The 17,020-nt window shown below is 39.3% G+C and overlaps 1 protein-coding gene across 1 annotated transcript in view; it reads right to left on the reverse strand.

Annotated features, from left to right (window-relative positions):
- The window catches only part of IL17REL (interleukin 17 receptor E like), a gene marked incomplete at its 3' end in the record, with an annotated part of 44,276 nt that extends 36,640 nt beyond the window's left edge, over positions 1 to 7,636 (reverse strand). Inside the window, exon 1 of the mRNA XM_080636849.1 lies at positions 7,280 to 7,636. Within this exon, the coding sequence (XP_080492975.1) occupies positions 7,280 to 7,381 (102 nt within the window). The 5' untranslated portion in view covers positions 7,382 to 7,636. The remainder of the gene's footprint in view (positions 1 to 7,279) is intronic.
- Between the last annotated feature and the right edge of the window lie 9,384 nt (positions 7,637 to 17,020).

A 17,020-nucleotide genomic window follows, 5' to 3' on the forward strand; every position in this document is an offset into this window, starting at 1 on the left:
AACCATTACTCCAGGACTGTCAAGTCCACCCCTAAACCATGTCACTAATGGCCTCATCTACATTGAATGGTAACACAGATGAGACCATGCTGTAAAAATTATTCTATTATATCTAAATATATTAAAAATGAGGGAAAATACAGCTAGTGGAGACAGGAGAGCTCCTTTAACCCCTGCTCCTAATTCTAGTAATCCCTATAAGCTCCTAGAAGTATCTCTTCCTGGAAGAAACTGATAAGAGGAAAAAAACCCTGCTTACCTATTTTCTAGTCCTCTCACACTTTAAAATGGCATATTATAGATAAACTAACACACTATGTACCAAAACTAAGCATGAAGCATGATACTATAATGAGAATAGCAAAAAAAATTTTTTTTAAAAAAAGGAGATAAATTATAATAGAAAGATATAGACGTTTGTAAAGTAATGGAGAAAACTGTCACTGCAGTCACGGAAGGAAGAACAGCAAGTCAGGGAGATGAGGAAGTGGGAAAAAGATCAAGGAAGTTTGCATATGTAGAGATGAAAGGGAAAAACAAAACTGGAGACAGTGAAATGTGTTAAGTGCAATAAATTCTATTTCCTCAAAGTTTTTCCAAGAAAAGACAACGAATGCACATCTAGTTACTGTACAATGTTGTTTATATGATTCATACTTTCTGAAAATATGCAGGCAAGTAGAGGCAACTGCAAGACAATCAGTTTTCCAGAAATGATTGAAATTTACCACACATACTCAAAGCAACTAAGTTGACGTATTTTCTTGCAAGAGCCACAGATAATCTGCAAAGTAAAACTGAAACTCTCATCTTTTTTGCATAGACACTTCCTGAAGGAGATTATATGTCCCATACAGTTTTCATGGTGAGTTCAGTACTTTGCATGCTGAAAGGGCAGGACATGCAGTAGAGCAAGAGCAACCTTGGCTCTGTTGACTGTTCCGAAGGAATAAGCCAAATATGACTTGACAGACCATCTTTATATCCCACAAGAGAGACAATTATGAATGAAAGCAGAGATATTAGGGTTAGAAAGAACTCCAGATGCCATCTACTTTACATTTCTGCCTTAGAAAGAATGACCTTTATCTGAGACGCAACCGAGATTTTCTTAGCATGTGTGGAGATCTCTATAAGCTCCACAAGCAATCCATTCCAGACCTCATCATCGTTAGTTACTGTGACTTTCCAGCTTATTCATGACCTCAGAAAATTCTAGACCACTGAATTCCTGCAGCTGTAAAAGCAGGGTCAGTATTGTGATGCGTCCATATCATAGAGCTGGTCTGGAACTTGGTCACCAACACGCTGCTGTTTAGGATATATTCTCTGCTTTATATTTTTAAGATGGCAAATAAATCCCTGGTTTCAAAAAAAAAAAGAAAAGCAAGCCAATAAATGCCAAAAAAATGAAAAAAGCTTCACAAACAAATATATTTTCCTGGGAGTATGAAGACTAACACGAAAACATCTGTGCCAGAGTTGATATATAAAACCTAGGCATCTCTTGTGGGGATGATGGTAACAAAACACACAGAACTTCAAATAACGGTTCCTGATTTGAACAGCCTGGTAACCACAGCACACAGGAATTCAGGGCTCCTAGAAAACAAATTATTTCTAGTTAGAGCTAGGGGGAAGCTTCTTTCTTAGGTCCAAATTGGAACAAGTCCAGAGGAGGGCCACAAGGATGATCAGGGGACTGGAGCACGTCCCGTATGGAGACAGGCTGAGAAAGTTGAGGCTGTTCAGCCTGGAGAAGAGAAGGCTGCGTGGAGACCTCATAGCAGCCTTCCAGTATCTGAAGGGGGCCTACAAGGATGCTGGGGAGGGACTCTTCATCAGGGACTGTAGTGACAGGACAAGGGGCAATGGGTTAAAACTTAAACAGGGGAAGTTTAGATTGGATCTAAGGAAGAAATTCTTTACTGAGAGGGTGGTGAGGCACTGGAATAGGTTGCCCAGGGAGGTTGTGAATGCTCCAACCCTGATGGTGTTCAAGGCCAGGTTGGACAGAGCCTTGGGTGACATGGTTTAGTGTGAGGCGTCCTTGCCCATCACAGGGGGGTTGGAACTTGATGATCTTAAGGTCCTTTCCAACCCTAACTATTCTATGATTCTATGAAATTACCTACCTATATGGGAATGAGGTGAGCTTCTCAATGCTGAACCAAAAAGCCACAAGAGTATCCAAAGCTATACTTAGAAATAAGTCTTTAAACCCTCTTTTTGTTCCTTCTCATTTTTTACCATCCCTGGTTCTCTCCCATGCACAGGCATTCTGGCAAGGGAGGAAGACCAGGACAGTATAAACAAACATGACAAAGTAACAGGTACAGCATTGCCAGCTTTAGCAAATGTACAAATTAAGCTAACTCTAGACCTTACTACATGAATTCCAGCTAGGCCACACCACATGGTCTCATTATAGTTACTACCACTCCTAAAAAAGATTTGTCAGCCTAGATTTCATCAAATTACAAGTAGCTTTCCAACTGCAAAGCAGTCAGACAACAATATTCTGCAGCTGTGGAAAGCACCTACTCCCAGATCTCCATATTCACCACTGTATGCTGGGCTCAAAAGGAGCTGACAGACATCTTCCCTCCCTAAGATTAGGGCGGAGAGAGACCTGTGAGCTAACATTCACAGCCAATAATAAAGGTCACCTGCTCCCATCTCATACTGAGCCTGCTTATGTATCCCTTTTTTGGTTGTTGTTTTTTTAATATCTACCTCCTGCTATGGATGCTGATTGCACATATTTATGTGACATATGATGGCGGTGAAGCTTCTAGCACTGCCTTGTGTTTCAGCTTTAGGATACCTTGTCAGGTCCAGTTCCAACATCTGTTAATTTTGTGACCCCAGCTTTCATGACTTTCTTGTAGTGCTTCAGCTCATGCTACTCCAGTGGATTACCTCTTTCAAACCTTCTAACTTTTTTCCAGAGTTCTCAAGGAAGGAAGAAGAGAGAAAGAAAAGAAACAAGAGCTACTGCTGCATTTTTTGCAAGTTCGGACTTGCAGGGCTTTCTCCATCTCCACCACTCCTGAAAGTGTTGGTAGATGCTCTAATAATGAGGAACACTGGAGTGTTTTGTAAGTCCCTGCTTGTATCTGTCACTGGCTGTTTTCTTCTCAGGGGGTGAGGAAATGGGATGGCATAGGACACAGCAGGAAACATGGAAGTTAAGTGTCTTATATCATTGTCAAGCTATTTCTGACCTTAAGAGCAAATGTAAAACACAGTTCAAGAGATAAGTCACCTTAACTCACTGAAGTGCAGCTCTCCTGACTATCAGCAGAGAAGGCAAGCAGGGATATCTAAGCAAATGGGTTAATATTACTCTAATACAGTGACTCAATATGATTGTTTTGAGTAATGAGTACTTAACACTTAATCACAGTATTCAAAGCACTTAATTAAAACACGTAATTAAGACACATCACACAGGAAGGTCAGCACTATTTTGGACTTGTGAAAACTGGAGAAAGGAAATTACTTGAACAGGGCCACACAAGTGAGTCAGTGACAGGCAGGGGTGCAAAACCCAAGCTTTCTATGTAGCGCATGTTCTTGTGGATTATACTCAGCAAATATTAGCAGAGGGTATGTTTTATATTTTTATGCATCTCCTCTGGTCATCAACTATATCAATGCAAGCACAAAAAAGTGGGTGGTGAATCATCATCCTATGTCAGGACTTCACACTGTATCTCTCTCACTCATTCTGAGGAAGCCAGGTCTATGATCAGTCTCGTCAGACATTTTCTATGTCTGAAAATAGATTTCCAAACATATTTTAGGGAACAACTGAATTATGTCACCTAGATTATCATGTCCATTTTTTAGTGGCTTGAGATCACTGTAAAAATATGAATTGCTTACCGTAATAATACCAAAGTATGCCAATCTATGCCAGCTGAGTTGGTGGCCTAAGGGCTGGTTTTGCACTGGTTTTGCAGTGTGTAGTATTCAGCAAAAGTAGACTGATCTCTGGTATAAATATCCGGTAAAGAAACACCACATACATCAACTGTGAATACCATGAACAGGGAGCAGCGATATCAAGAATTTGCTGCCAATAACCTTTATAATTGCAGGAAATCCCGGATTCCATTTTGGATTTCCTTCTTTATCCATGGACTTTGGAAACACTACATTTAATGGCAAACAATACAAATACTATTTCATAGACTTCTGGAAGGCTTTTTAAATGTAGTGCTCTTGATCTTTACCAGCTGTTGAGTCAAATTTGGTGTAAGCCTGTTTCTTTGTGTACAGCCTGCAAACAATGCCGATTGTAAAATGAGTAGGGCACAAACCCAATTTCAATTGCAGGCTGGGATTCCCCTATGCTTTTACAGGGAAACTTGGCTGATAACTCTGTTTGCTATTGGGTGAGGCCTGGAGACCAAACCCATTGTATTTAACCTTTGAATACCAGAATGCCACACAAGCTCTAAAGCCAAGCCATTAAAATAAGGAAGGAGAAATAAATCATAGTGCATAATAAAAGTTTGGTTGTTCCTTTGCCATAACTCAACCCACAATTGTATATTTTCATGCTGGTTAAATTTTCATTTACTTGTATAAACATCCAATGGTCTTTTGTTTTTTCCTTTTGTGTACTGAACAGAAGTACAGCTTGTGGTATAGTAATGAAACCTGGATGTTGCCTTGTATAAGGCAATGCAAAGATGTCTTACTGAATACATATGGTAAACTAAGAATGATTCATAAAATTATAATAAGATCCAAAATCTAAGCAGTTCAGTGAAGGATTTTTAAGTCACATACCTCAAAACAGTTGTGTCTCTATTTCCCTCTTGCAGCCAATGCTTTACTCTTATTAGAGTGAACAACTCAAAGTGAATAACCAAAGTGGAGTAGCCAAGGAGGTCAAAACTGCTTACAAATATTCAGGAGACACAGCCACCTTAAAATCTAATCTGCTGGTCAAACTCTAGGGTTTTAGTTATTAATGCTGCTCAAAAACTTCTGACAGTACCCACAGTCTGAAAAATGTAGCAAAATTCAAATCAATAGCTTTTCATTCCCCTATTGCTTGATGAAGAGCCACACAACCTCAGGGCTGACTCTGCAGAAGAGAAATCCACTTACATAAACTTATCAGAAAACTTCATAAAGAAAAAAAAATTTCTATAGTAAATACTCATTTGTAGCAATAGCAGCTACAGAAAACTTACAGTGGTTTTAAAATTACAGTATCTCACTATTACATTAAGCAAATTGCTATAAAACATGGCATTGAAGACAGCACACATACTGCACATAGACAAGGACAAATTTTAAAGTGCCCCTATAAAGACCATTGAGTCAAAATCATGGAGGAAGTTAAACAGCTCCCTTTTAAAGTAACACAGGTAAGAATGGGATGGAAGCCACAAATAGTGGTCAGTTCTGTAGGGAAATTGAAGTTTCTTCCAAAGCAAAAGGAAGGAGTTTTCTCTAACTAGCTAGTACTGAGACTCCTAATTTCATGTAGCTAAAATGCTCTGCAGTAGACTGAAACGCTGTGCTGGCAGTAATTTATCCTGTTGAGATCATTGTTGTTTCCAGTGAGAAAACATTTTTGTTTTAAAAAGTCATTAATGTGTTCAAGATTCCACAGAATACAACTAGCAAAAAAATCACATAGAGAACATGGACTGAATCCTGTCTTTAACATCACAGATGATTAATTGATTCCGTTATAGTGGAAACAATGTATTTCCTCTGTAAACTAGAGCAAAACAAGACAAAACAAACAAACAAAAAAAACCCCACAAAACTACAAATCTAAAACAAAACTAAAAAAAAAAGCCCAAAAAAACAAAACAAAACAAAAAACACACCAAAACCAAACAATACAACACCTTTCTCATTTATCCAACATTCATTTAATAAGTTGTAGGACAAATCTATATCTTAGGTATCCAATGAATCAGTCTTCTTAACATGCATGCCTATGACAGGGAAAGATGCTGTTTAAGGTCCTCAGAGGTCAACCCTATCCTCTAGATAGAACCCCACCATAAAAAGGCTGGTATTGTTTTTCACATGCTGAGTCTGACAGTCACACACTCTGTGGAGGGATAAATTAGAATGGTTAATCATCTCTATTTTAACTCTCAATGCAGCGGACCAAGGAGCATAAATTATTTAAAATGAACGTTTGCATTCATAAATGTTAAGTACATAAAAATTCTCTAAAAGTCCTCAGCCACATCTAGAGATTAACGTCTTATGACTATACTTTATTATTCTGAAAACATTATTTAAGTGGATAGACACTACAGAATTTAAATGTGGGAATATTAAACAACTTCAAGGGAGGGGTCCCTCAACCTAGTGTTTTATAAGCATCTTTATTCATGATATTTTCTAGGATAAACATATAAAATATAGAATAACTTGCCGAAACATGTACTAGCTTAATATCTGTGTAGTACCACTTTAGGATGCCTCATTGCCTCTCCTAAACACTGGCATATTCAAGAAGTCTGAACAGACAGCCACTGTCTTTCATGCCATCAATTCTACTTCTCTGTAGAAAGTAGATAGTTATCATTCTCAACTAAGACTGAAAGTCAGGTATCCTATTATTTTATTCTTTTTTATTATTATTATTTATATATCTTTCAGATTATTCTTACTGTTTCAGAATGTCAACAGACGTAGGATATCTCCACACTGCCCCTTTGTGGGGATAGTTGGAAACACACGAATTTCCAATATACTAAAGAGATGGTATATGGTTTAGACTCCCCTTTATGCACATACATAAGCGATTTATTTAACACTGCAGTTCCATTCATCCCACAAAATTAAACCCAGTTTTTATTCTTTCTCAAGCTTAATTCATCCTTTTTTTCTCGCAGGAAAGTCAGTATTATATATTCCCAACATAATTAGCAATTTCTGAACCCTTCCATCCCTCCCTCTCTCATCTCTTTGGCAGCACTGCTCTCGCAAACACTGACTCTCCAAAGCAATGAATATGAACTTAGTAAATTTTTTCAAATACAAGGACAGATTTAGAGGGTACTAACAACAGCAGTTGGAAATAGTGCAAGACACATTCTCTTACTCCCTTTCTAACAATCATTTTTGCCACTTTGGACACTTAATTCAGAATGACAGAAATATAAAGTGAATGTTCAGGACAGCTGAATTAGTTTTCCATTTTTCTTTCTTGCTTTTCTCACTACTATTTTGGCAACATACAACTACTAAATTAATAGGTAACAAATAGGAACAAGTAAGAGATTACCTGAGAACATGAAAGTCCACATTCTTCAATCCTGGGAATAATCTGACAATCAGAATTCCAAAAAAGAACTGTTAGAAGAATCTGAACATGAATATTTATCATCCTAAATTGGAAAAAAAATAAAAATAAAAAAGCAAAACCTCAGAAGAGACCTTCTACTCTGACAATTCTCCCTCTCATGCTAAAACTTTAGTATGAATTTTAGTCCCTCCCACAGCACTTCTGGGCTCCTCCCTCTAACACATTTCAAAGAAAGAAAATTGCTAGTTGTAGGAAATATAAAACACGTTCAACTCATGTCCCATTTTGAAAAATGGGAAACATGAATTTCTGACAATCACAGCCAAAGCATTTTCCTTCTGGATTTCACCATGTCAGCTTCATACCAGTTTTAACAAATTTATTTTCTGTAAATTCTGTGTGTAAGCAGGAATTTTGTTTCTAGAATGATGTACCAGGCAGGTTCACTGGAATCCAAATGCATTCTTACATCTACTTTTTTTCCTGGTTTTCTGATGCATTAAATAAAAACAGCTTTGTCAAAGCAGCTCAACATCACCAGCTCTAAAAGCAGGGTGCAGGCGAGTCCCAGCACTTCAATAGCTGTTAATACAACAAAATGCCCAGGAATGTCTTTCTGAGTGCTGCCTTATATAGTCCCACTACTCATCACAAGGAACAAGTATTCGAAAAACACATTTTCTGGTTCACACAACTGTATGTGGTGTGTTATGCCCATAGGTGCACTAGGGAGTTATTACTCCATAGGGAGGGCTTGCTCACAACTCAGAGAGCTATCATTTAGTAGGACAGTACCAGAACCCAAGTTCTCAGTGCTCTCACAAAACCTTTTACATCAGTTGAAGTAGGGAATACACAATTAACACCATCTGCTAGGATGTGATTTCATCAATGTTCTTTTTTAACAGGTAAAAGACAGTGTCTACTCTGTCAATGTATCTACTGTACTTGTATTTTAGATACTTTCATGTGAGTTCAGTTTGTCAATTTTCCAGTAAAACTTCATTTTTGGAAGAAAAAGAGCAGTATCAAACACAGTACTGAACAAATACACCAGATCAAAGATCTGCCCAGCCCACTCTCTTGTGCCTAACAGGATTACAGTAGCAGATGCTTAGGAAAAATAAGAAAGAAGTTAACTATGCTACTTCCATGGATTATTTTAACCTATATGCTACCTAGTTCCAACGACCTGGGTCCTACAGATTTCCTGAGCTGAAAGCCATGTGCACATTACTGTTTTTAATAGCTTTTATTGACCTTTCTTACATGAATTTATACCACAATTCTTTGCATCTATTTATCCTTCTAGTTTTCAAAACTTTTGTGGCAACAAGTTACACAACCAAACTATGTTTATTTGGTTTGTTTTGGTTTTAAAACTGCTTCCAAATAGTTCAGTTGGGTTCCCCCCTTGTTCATGCTTTAGAAAAAATAGAGAATATCCACTCGCATCTTACCTTTGCCAAAACAGCCACATTTTTATTGATTTCTAGTATATCATAATTCAATTTTTTCTAAGATTATATCCCTTTGTTTTTACTATACCGTTTTCTGAGATAGCAGGTCCCACACACTATATTCAGGAGTGAGCAGATCAAGGATCTTTTACACAATAGCACAGTGATGTTGACTGAATGATCAGAATCATGATGTTCTTCTATCAAAAAGACATTGACTCCGCTTAGTGGGTCATTTAGCAGCATGTCTACTGCAACCAAGCCAGTTTCAGCACACTCCACAGTTTGTAGTTTTGCAACCTCAATTTCCATTCCAATTTATGGGTCCCTGTAGAATACTGTTTGACTACTGTTTCAGATACTAGTCTAATTCTTTTGGGTTATTTGTTTTAAACTTAGAACTGAGGCAACTCCTCCAACTCCCACTTCAGTAGCTTCTCCTGTAATGAACTCCACTGCAAGCAGGCAAGCACTTCATTTTTTTACTGTGTCATTGCCAGAGTCCGACTGCATAAAACCCAGTGTCTGACTTATTTGATTTGTGATCCCGAGAGTGAAATTAAGATGCAAGCAAGGTCAAGTACCATAACTGATCAGTTTATTATATAAAGATGATTATTATAGAAAGATAATTATTATAAAAAAGGAAATTATTATAAAAAAATCTAGCACTAAGATCGGAAAAAAAGATGGAAATTAAGCAAGCATTCAGAGTGCAGAGAGATAGTCACCACCATGGGTCCATAGTCGTCATCTTTGATGGTGGGTGTCCCCCAGGGTCCATAGTCCTCATCAGAGGTGGGTGGCCAGAATGGTGATTACCTCTTTCCCCTTTTATTATGTGTTGGGAAGAGTACCTCTGTTCTTACTGTCATGTACTGCACATTCCTGGTGGATCACGTGCATCCAGTTTTGCTGGTCTTGCAGCCAGCTCTTCAACTGCGCAAGTCTGTCAGCAATTCTTGACATAATGGGCAGCAATTCCCTACACCAATCCTTGATGGTGGAGTCTTAGCTCCTCGCACCCGTCTCTCAGGCAATGGATGGCGGAGTCCTACCTCAGCTCTTCAAACCCCTCTTGGACATAGTGGACCTCAGCTCCCCACACTCATCTTTGAGACAGTGGATGGTCAAGTCTGATTTCAGTTCAGCCTCTCACAGCCATTAGATTGCTTGAGAAAAGATGTCCTTTCATATCTCCATTACTAATCAGCTTTATAGATTTTTTTTTAGGTGGCTTCCTTCTCATCTTTGGTTAAAAAGGGTTGGTATTGACCTTTCTTTAAAATACCTTGTTGAGGGCTGCAAAAGGATGTTTTCTCACAGATGGCATTTTGGGGGATACCTTATATATTGGATGTAAGGAAGAAATTCTTTACTGAGAGTGTGGTGAAGCACTGGAATGGGTTGCCCAGGGAGGTTGTGAATGCTCCATCCTTGGCGGTGTTCAAGGCCAGGTTGGATGAGGCCTTGGGTGACATGGTTTAGTGTGAGGTGTCCCTGCCCATGGAAGGGGGGTTGGAACTAGATGATCTCAAGGTCCTTCCCAACCCTAACTATTCTATGATTCTATGATTCTATGATTCTATGATATATGTACTGTTACTTTTAAAAACACTCCTTGTGCCTGGAAAGCTTCTACCCTTTCAATAGCTCCTTTTAATTTCCTTTTGAAGACATATTAATTTTCTATAGCTCCTTTTTTAATTCTGCATTAACATAACACATTTTTTTGGATGTTGAACTTCTGTCATTATTGAAGAGCAGCTTTTTGGGTGGCTGCTCAGAAAGGAAACAAGTGTTCTTTCTCTTCCTCTGGGGTCTGTGATTACTTGCCCCAAGCAACAGTCCTTTGTAGTGTTTACAAATTAAGTTTCTGCATCCAGCCCTGAGGTAACACTTCTCGAGTTTCCATAGAAATGACTGATGTTAATCACTTTTTACATTTTTTTCTCTCTTACTGTTTCTGGTATTTCTTAGCACACCTCTGTCACCTTCTGAATAAAGTGGTTGGTAGCACTGCCCTAGCAGTACATTCTTTCAAGCAGAAACAGTGTTTCAGTCCGGACAGTTTCTGTAATACCTGTTATTAAGTTCAGCGGGCAACAACCTTATTGCTGTTTGCTTTATGTTACAGTAGACTTTTTTAAAAAGATGTCTAAACTAGCACAATCTTTTTTATCATTCCTACATCATTTGTGTCCTGGAATTACAGTGTTCATCCATTGCTCTTATTATGTCACGTTATGGAACCCCCATTATGGCAATATTCCCACTAAAAGCAGGGCAGTATAATGGACCCATGCCATGCTTCTTGAAAAAACACACACAGGAGCACCTATGCACGTGAAATGTGTATGAAATGTGTATGGGCACTGGCTGCCGGGCTCCCTGCTCAAATGTAACTCTAATTCTTGATCATAATTATGAAAACCATTTTTGATCACAGATTTCTTTTATTCCTTGTTCCTCACCACACCTCACCTATATTTGATCAACATTTGTCATGTGCTTGACGTTTTTATCATTTAAATTTATTACAAGAAGAACAAATCATGGCAAAGTACATACCAGCCTTCTTTTAACAATGTTCCCTCCATCTTAAGAATAACGACTCCTTAAAAAACCCTTAATAGGAAGTGCCTTCTTTTGCCCTTTGGTAATATAGACACTTTGTGCCCTAAAGCGTTATTAGAGCACTGGTCAAGGATATAGAAAAGACAAAAACTAAACATTTCTCCGTCCAAGAAGGTTTGAGTCCAAATCTTGCACACTTTAGCATGGCAGCCTGGCTGCTCTTTTTTGTTTGCTTGTTTGTTTTAAGAAAATGCAGAGGCAGACCCTGGAGTACAGAGTAAAATCCAGTACTTCACATTCTCCATTTTCTCTTGGGCCAAGCCTCATCTCAGGACCATCAGTCCAGGTCCCTTCTCCTTAATTGCTCTCTGGCTTCATCAACTTTGATGATTGGCTACATATTTGGCCCATTTCAAGAGAGACCACTAATATAATTCTGCTATTTTCAAGTGAGTTCAAGGAGCATATGTGGAAATAAAAGTTAGGACATGTGTATCACCAGACATACCCAAGCAGTCACACATGGATTTTGTCACTTGTATAGGAGTTTAGGCACAGAACTCCACACAGATTTCTACCTTGGCTATGTATTCACTGACTTTGTTGAGATTAACGTGTCAGTGTCTAGGCTGGAAGGCATGTCCCTGTCCCATCCATACTGGAGAAGTCCCAGCCTCCTTTTGAGCACAATAGCCACATTCACACTACATTTTGCAAGAGTATCCTGTGGTACAGCACTACATACTTTCATGTCTCACCAACACAGACACACATATCTTATTATTATTAGAGCTGTCTTGAGATGAAGGACCATGGCCAGCACAGTCCCATGGCTCCTCTTTTAACTTAGTGTGCCAGTCATGCTGCCTGCACCAGGCAACAGACATCTTGCCTTAGGGCCACTCACATCAACCCCAGGACAGCTGAGTGTTTATAACTTAACAGCTTCTTGTCATGTTAGGCAAGCTCTGGAGCCGAGCTGTGTGGGGTGCTACTGTCATCACAACCAGATATGCACAATGATTCAGAACTACTTGGGAGCTGCGCTTTTCCAGGAGTGTGCCTACATCTCCTGTCCAGAGTGAGCCTGCGTGGACAGGGCAGGTACTCAGCAGAGGGCATGAGCAGGGCATATAAATCCCACAGAGCCACAAGACAGGTTGGTGAAGCAGGAGCTGCGCAGTACTGCTTTGCCAGCATGTTACAGCTTCATTGTCTAAAAACAATTGCTTCCTATTTCAACTACATGATCCAAGAGGACCCTCACTCTCTTCCCCCACCCCTTTCCTTTCTTACAAGAGTGACAAGTATTCAGCAATGATGGCAAACGTTACAGTAAGTAGTAACTTAGGAGCATTGCCTACAACCTATAGAAGCAGTCAAAATCCTAACCCTAACACAGAACTGCAGGTAGAGGCTGGAAATGTTATTCATGCATAGGTCTGCAGTACATGAGGCAAACAAAATGCTCAGTGTGGCGCAAGAAGGCTCCTATTTCACCTGGATTATGCTGTACTATGAGAAGGCACTTAGAGCTACACCCAGTGTTGATGAGATTACACGTTTTGCAATTATCCTGCATTTGTGCTCCTGTGGAAAATGCAACTTTCAAAATACGGTTTTAAGCAGAGGCAGGTCAGGTGCACCAGACACCTAGGGATTAATTCCTATTTATGTACTATTAAAATCAGTGTATACTGTATTAGGCCACAATGTTTGGTTAAGAGACGGTTTCCTTCCAGGTAGAACTACTAGCTGTAGTATTATGTCCAGTGATATTGCTTCCCTGCCAAAGCCAGTTTTTCTAGTGAGTTTTTCAGTAACCAAGAGTTCCTCCTCGTATGTACTTCTCTGACCACCCACAGCAGCCAGTGGAGAGGACCATGGGGGAGCAACTACTTCCCTGAAGCTCCTGAAGAGGGATGAAGAAAGAGGAATAATTGTGTACCAACTGCACTGCTGCCATCCTCCCCACATCACTTAGGGCTGGGGAAAGGAATCAGGATGGAAAGAGTGAAGTTCAGCTTGGGACAGAAAGGGAGCAAAGGTGGTGGTTTAAGGTTTGTTTTTCACTACCTTAATCAATTTTAATTGGCAATAATGAATTTTCTCCAAGTCTGTTTTCCTGTGACAGTAACTGGTAAGCAACCTCTCTGTCTCTATTGTGACCCACATGCTTCCTGGTGCTATTTTATCTCCCTGTTCTGCTGGAGGAGTGTGAGCACTTAGAGTTTGGCCCTTAGCTAAAGCTGACCCACCACAGGTATCAGACAGGCAAGGGGGTCCATGCTGGTATTTGAGAGGAAACACAAGCACAGGACACCTGTGAGATGAGTGTGTGTGTGTGTTAGCACACACCAAGCTGGACCAGCTGGCAAGTAGCAGACCTACGGACCAGGTAAGACCACTTGGGATCAGGGCAGGGGTAGTGGACAGAGAAGCCACGCTGATGCTCAAGAGATCCACAAATGTCCCTGTGAACAGAGTGAGTGAGGGTGTGTGGTTTCACTAGTGAGCTTCAATCTTGATGAGCTGAAGAGGATGAGGAGATTTGCCTGTCTGCACTTACATAAGTCCTGCGGTACTATACGCAGGTGCTGTTGAAGGCAATGCCTCCTCATGGCTGTGTCAGTGTCCTCTGCATGTTTGTCTCTGGGACACATGCTCAGACTTGCTGCTGGTTGAACCTGCAAACAGAAAAGCAGCAGTTGTGTCCATCAGCCTGGGACAGAGACCTCTGGGCCTCAGGACAGCCCAGGCTGGGCTCCAGCAGCCAGGCAGGAGGTACCCCCATCCTCAGAGCTGCTGGAGGGGCAGCCTCTTATAACACATCCCTTAATAGACACATAGCACAATCAGTAGTTTGAATTGGCATATATACAATTATCTACTTGCAGTTTTTTACTTACTGAGAGATCTCCAGTTGCTGGGGTTTTTTCACCCCCAAAGAATCTGTGAACTGTTACCATTCTTTTCCATCCAGATCTGTTTATAGAAACAGCCTCAAGCATACGCTGGGTAAGACAAGCTGAGCAACCCTTGCAGCTGAAGGGGCAGTGCTGCTCTTCCTCTGCACACTCCCAGCAGCACTGGTCTGACACTCCAGTAAGATGGTTGAACTCTTGCAAAAAATGCAACTGCCTGTATTCTGAGCTTTCCATACACAGAAAATTGGCTACAGATTACTGACTCACAGATCTATCACCTTCGGTGCCAGTCAGCAATGCTCAGTTTTTGCTCTAATAATGCTGCTAAATCTTTAAGGGTTATGTTTAAAATATTGCAAGTTTGTTAATGACAAACCATCTTCTTCAACATCATTTTATTCAAGTCTTGCACAGTTCTATTTATTAAAAGCAAACAAACAAACAAACAAAAGTCACCAAAACCCAGAAGTAAGCAAACCCCCCATTTTTTTTCAAAGACAAAAATTCTCTGAATGACTTCAGATGTATGGAAAGAAAACAGTTCTATCACTTACCAGCTTGTTGTCCACCTTTTGGGGATTAGGGCAGGCATTCATAGATAAATATTTTTATTTATCTGTGTATTTACAATATATCTGAACAAAATGAGCTGCAGCATTTACTCATTTTCTCCCACTTGAAAATGTTTCCAGATACATTTATTCTGCTCATTAGTCCATCTACCTTCAGAGAGGAGAAAAGAAGTCATAAAACATTATTTCAGTAGGCTTCTGCTTGAAATTCAGCTTGAAAATACTTGCTATAGAGATGCACAGTACATATAAGCCATCATCATTCAAGTATAAGCAAGTGCTCTTAGACTTCAAATGGCTGTAGCTGCTTAAGCTACAAATCAGGCACTCCTCAGAAAGGAATCTGAAGCCAACTTACATACTAGGTTTACCTATGTAGTACATGGAGAGTGTGCATAGGTTGAGAAGTGGGTCTGGAATTGCAAGCATCCTGAGCAAAACTGCCTAGTGCTAGACTATTGGGAAATACTAAGAATAGGCCATGCTTAAAACCCTTGACACCTCAAGAATCCATTACTGCAAAGAGACTTTTATGTTCACTTTTCAAATACCACAGTTCTAAAAGGAAATTATATTGTCCCTTAAGGCACTTAAACATTGGAAAGAAAAATTAAGCAGGGCATTTTGCATTAACAGTGACTGAATTAAAACAAATGCACAAATTATATCAAAGCAAACACTAGATACATATATAATCTGTGGTGGCTTCCACTTTTACATCAATCAGCTATTTCAGCCTATTCATCTGTGAACTGACAGTTCAGAGACAGGAGATTCAAGTTTAAAACCCCTCTAAGCTGAGAACACCGGCTCGAAGTACTCATCCTCTCAAATAAATGCTCTGATCCTAAGGCTAGTACATAAACCACAGGCATCAGCACTTTATTTAAAGCAGCCACAGCCACTTTTTAACCAGGATCTGATCAAAACAGTGCATTAAACATGTTCCTAGAATAAGGCTTTTAGGTGGATCGTCACCTAGTTCTTCCTAGACTATCGAGGAAACCTACCTTTCAGCTGGTATTAGGAGAACTGCCTTAAAAGAAAAAGCTGGAAAGACTAGAGGCAGCTAAAATAGCAAAGAAACAAAGAGTGGATATGATACAGATGTACAATAAACTACACAAATCAGTTTAAGACTCAGCCTATGTTATTAGCATTATACTCAGAAAAACACTGTTCATGACAGTTAAATATTTCCTAAATGGATACTAGAATATCTGGTATTTTAGAATACTCATGTAAAGGTCAGTTAAAGGAATGCATTCTTTGAAAGGGAAGAAATGCATGATTTTTTTTCCAGAAACTTGCAGTTTTTTCTGCTTTGCTTTTACAAATAGGTGGGAAAAGGTCTGGATCTGGAACACCCCATGTAGATTATACAGGACAGCTGGGGAAATCGGTGTGCCCAAAGTATTTTGTCTGCACATCTTTTACTTTACTTTCTCTAGTTGAGAACCCTTGTGCATGAAAATGAACACTTTTAATTTCTCCATATTGACATTTTTTGTCATAACCTAAAGGTATTACTGACTACTTTTGGCAGCTAGTTGAAAAGACTCTTAGGTATTTCTGATTCTGTAACATTAATATTAGTGGTGGGAACAGCCTTATGTCTTGAGACCTGCAACATTAATTGTCAGAAGATTGAAAGCACTCTGGAGACAAAGAGACAGATCAGTGACAGAGTCAAAATATTAAATACTGTACAGTCTCATAAACTACTTCTAAATGCATATCAGACAATATGGAAAACCTAAAAACTTAAGAACATAAGTATACAATAAACAGAAAGTAAGAGAAAAAGAAAACCTGTAAAGTATCAGCTTTCTTGGTAAACTATTGCTAATTAATCCTAAAATCCTTCTGGACATATTTGCCTGTCAGTTGCATCTTTTCTGACACCTAGTAGGTAAATTTACCCTTGGCATTGATCTGGCAGTGAGCCCAGCACAATAGGACCCGAATCTTTTATTTAGCTCCTCAAACACAACTGTAGTGAAAATAGTAAAACAACTCCTGCCTACATACAGTATGCACAGCTATACAAACTGAATACAACTAAATTCTACTTTTAAGTAAATTAAACATAGAACAAGTACCAAAAATGTAGTAAAATTGATAACATCCTCAGTAAGATTGAAAAGCACACACACACACAAAATATTATTTCATTGTAACAAA

The sequence above is a fragment of the Psittacula echo genome, assembly GCF_963264785.1.
Source record: "Psittacula echo genome assembly, chromosome: 1".
Taxonomy (NCBI): domain Eukaryota; kingdom Metazoa; phylum Chordata; class Aves; order Psittaciformes; family Psittacidae; genus Psittacula; species Psittacula echo.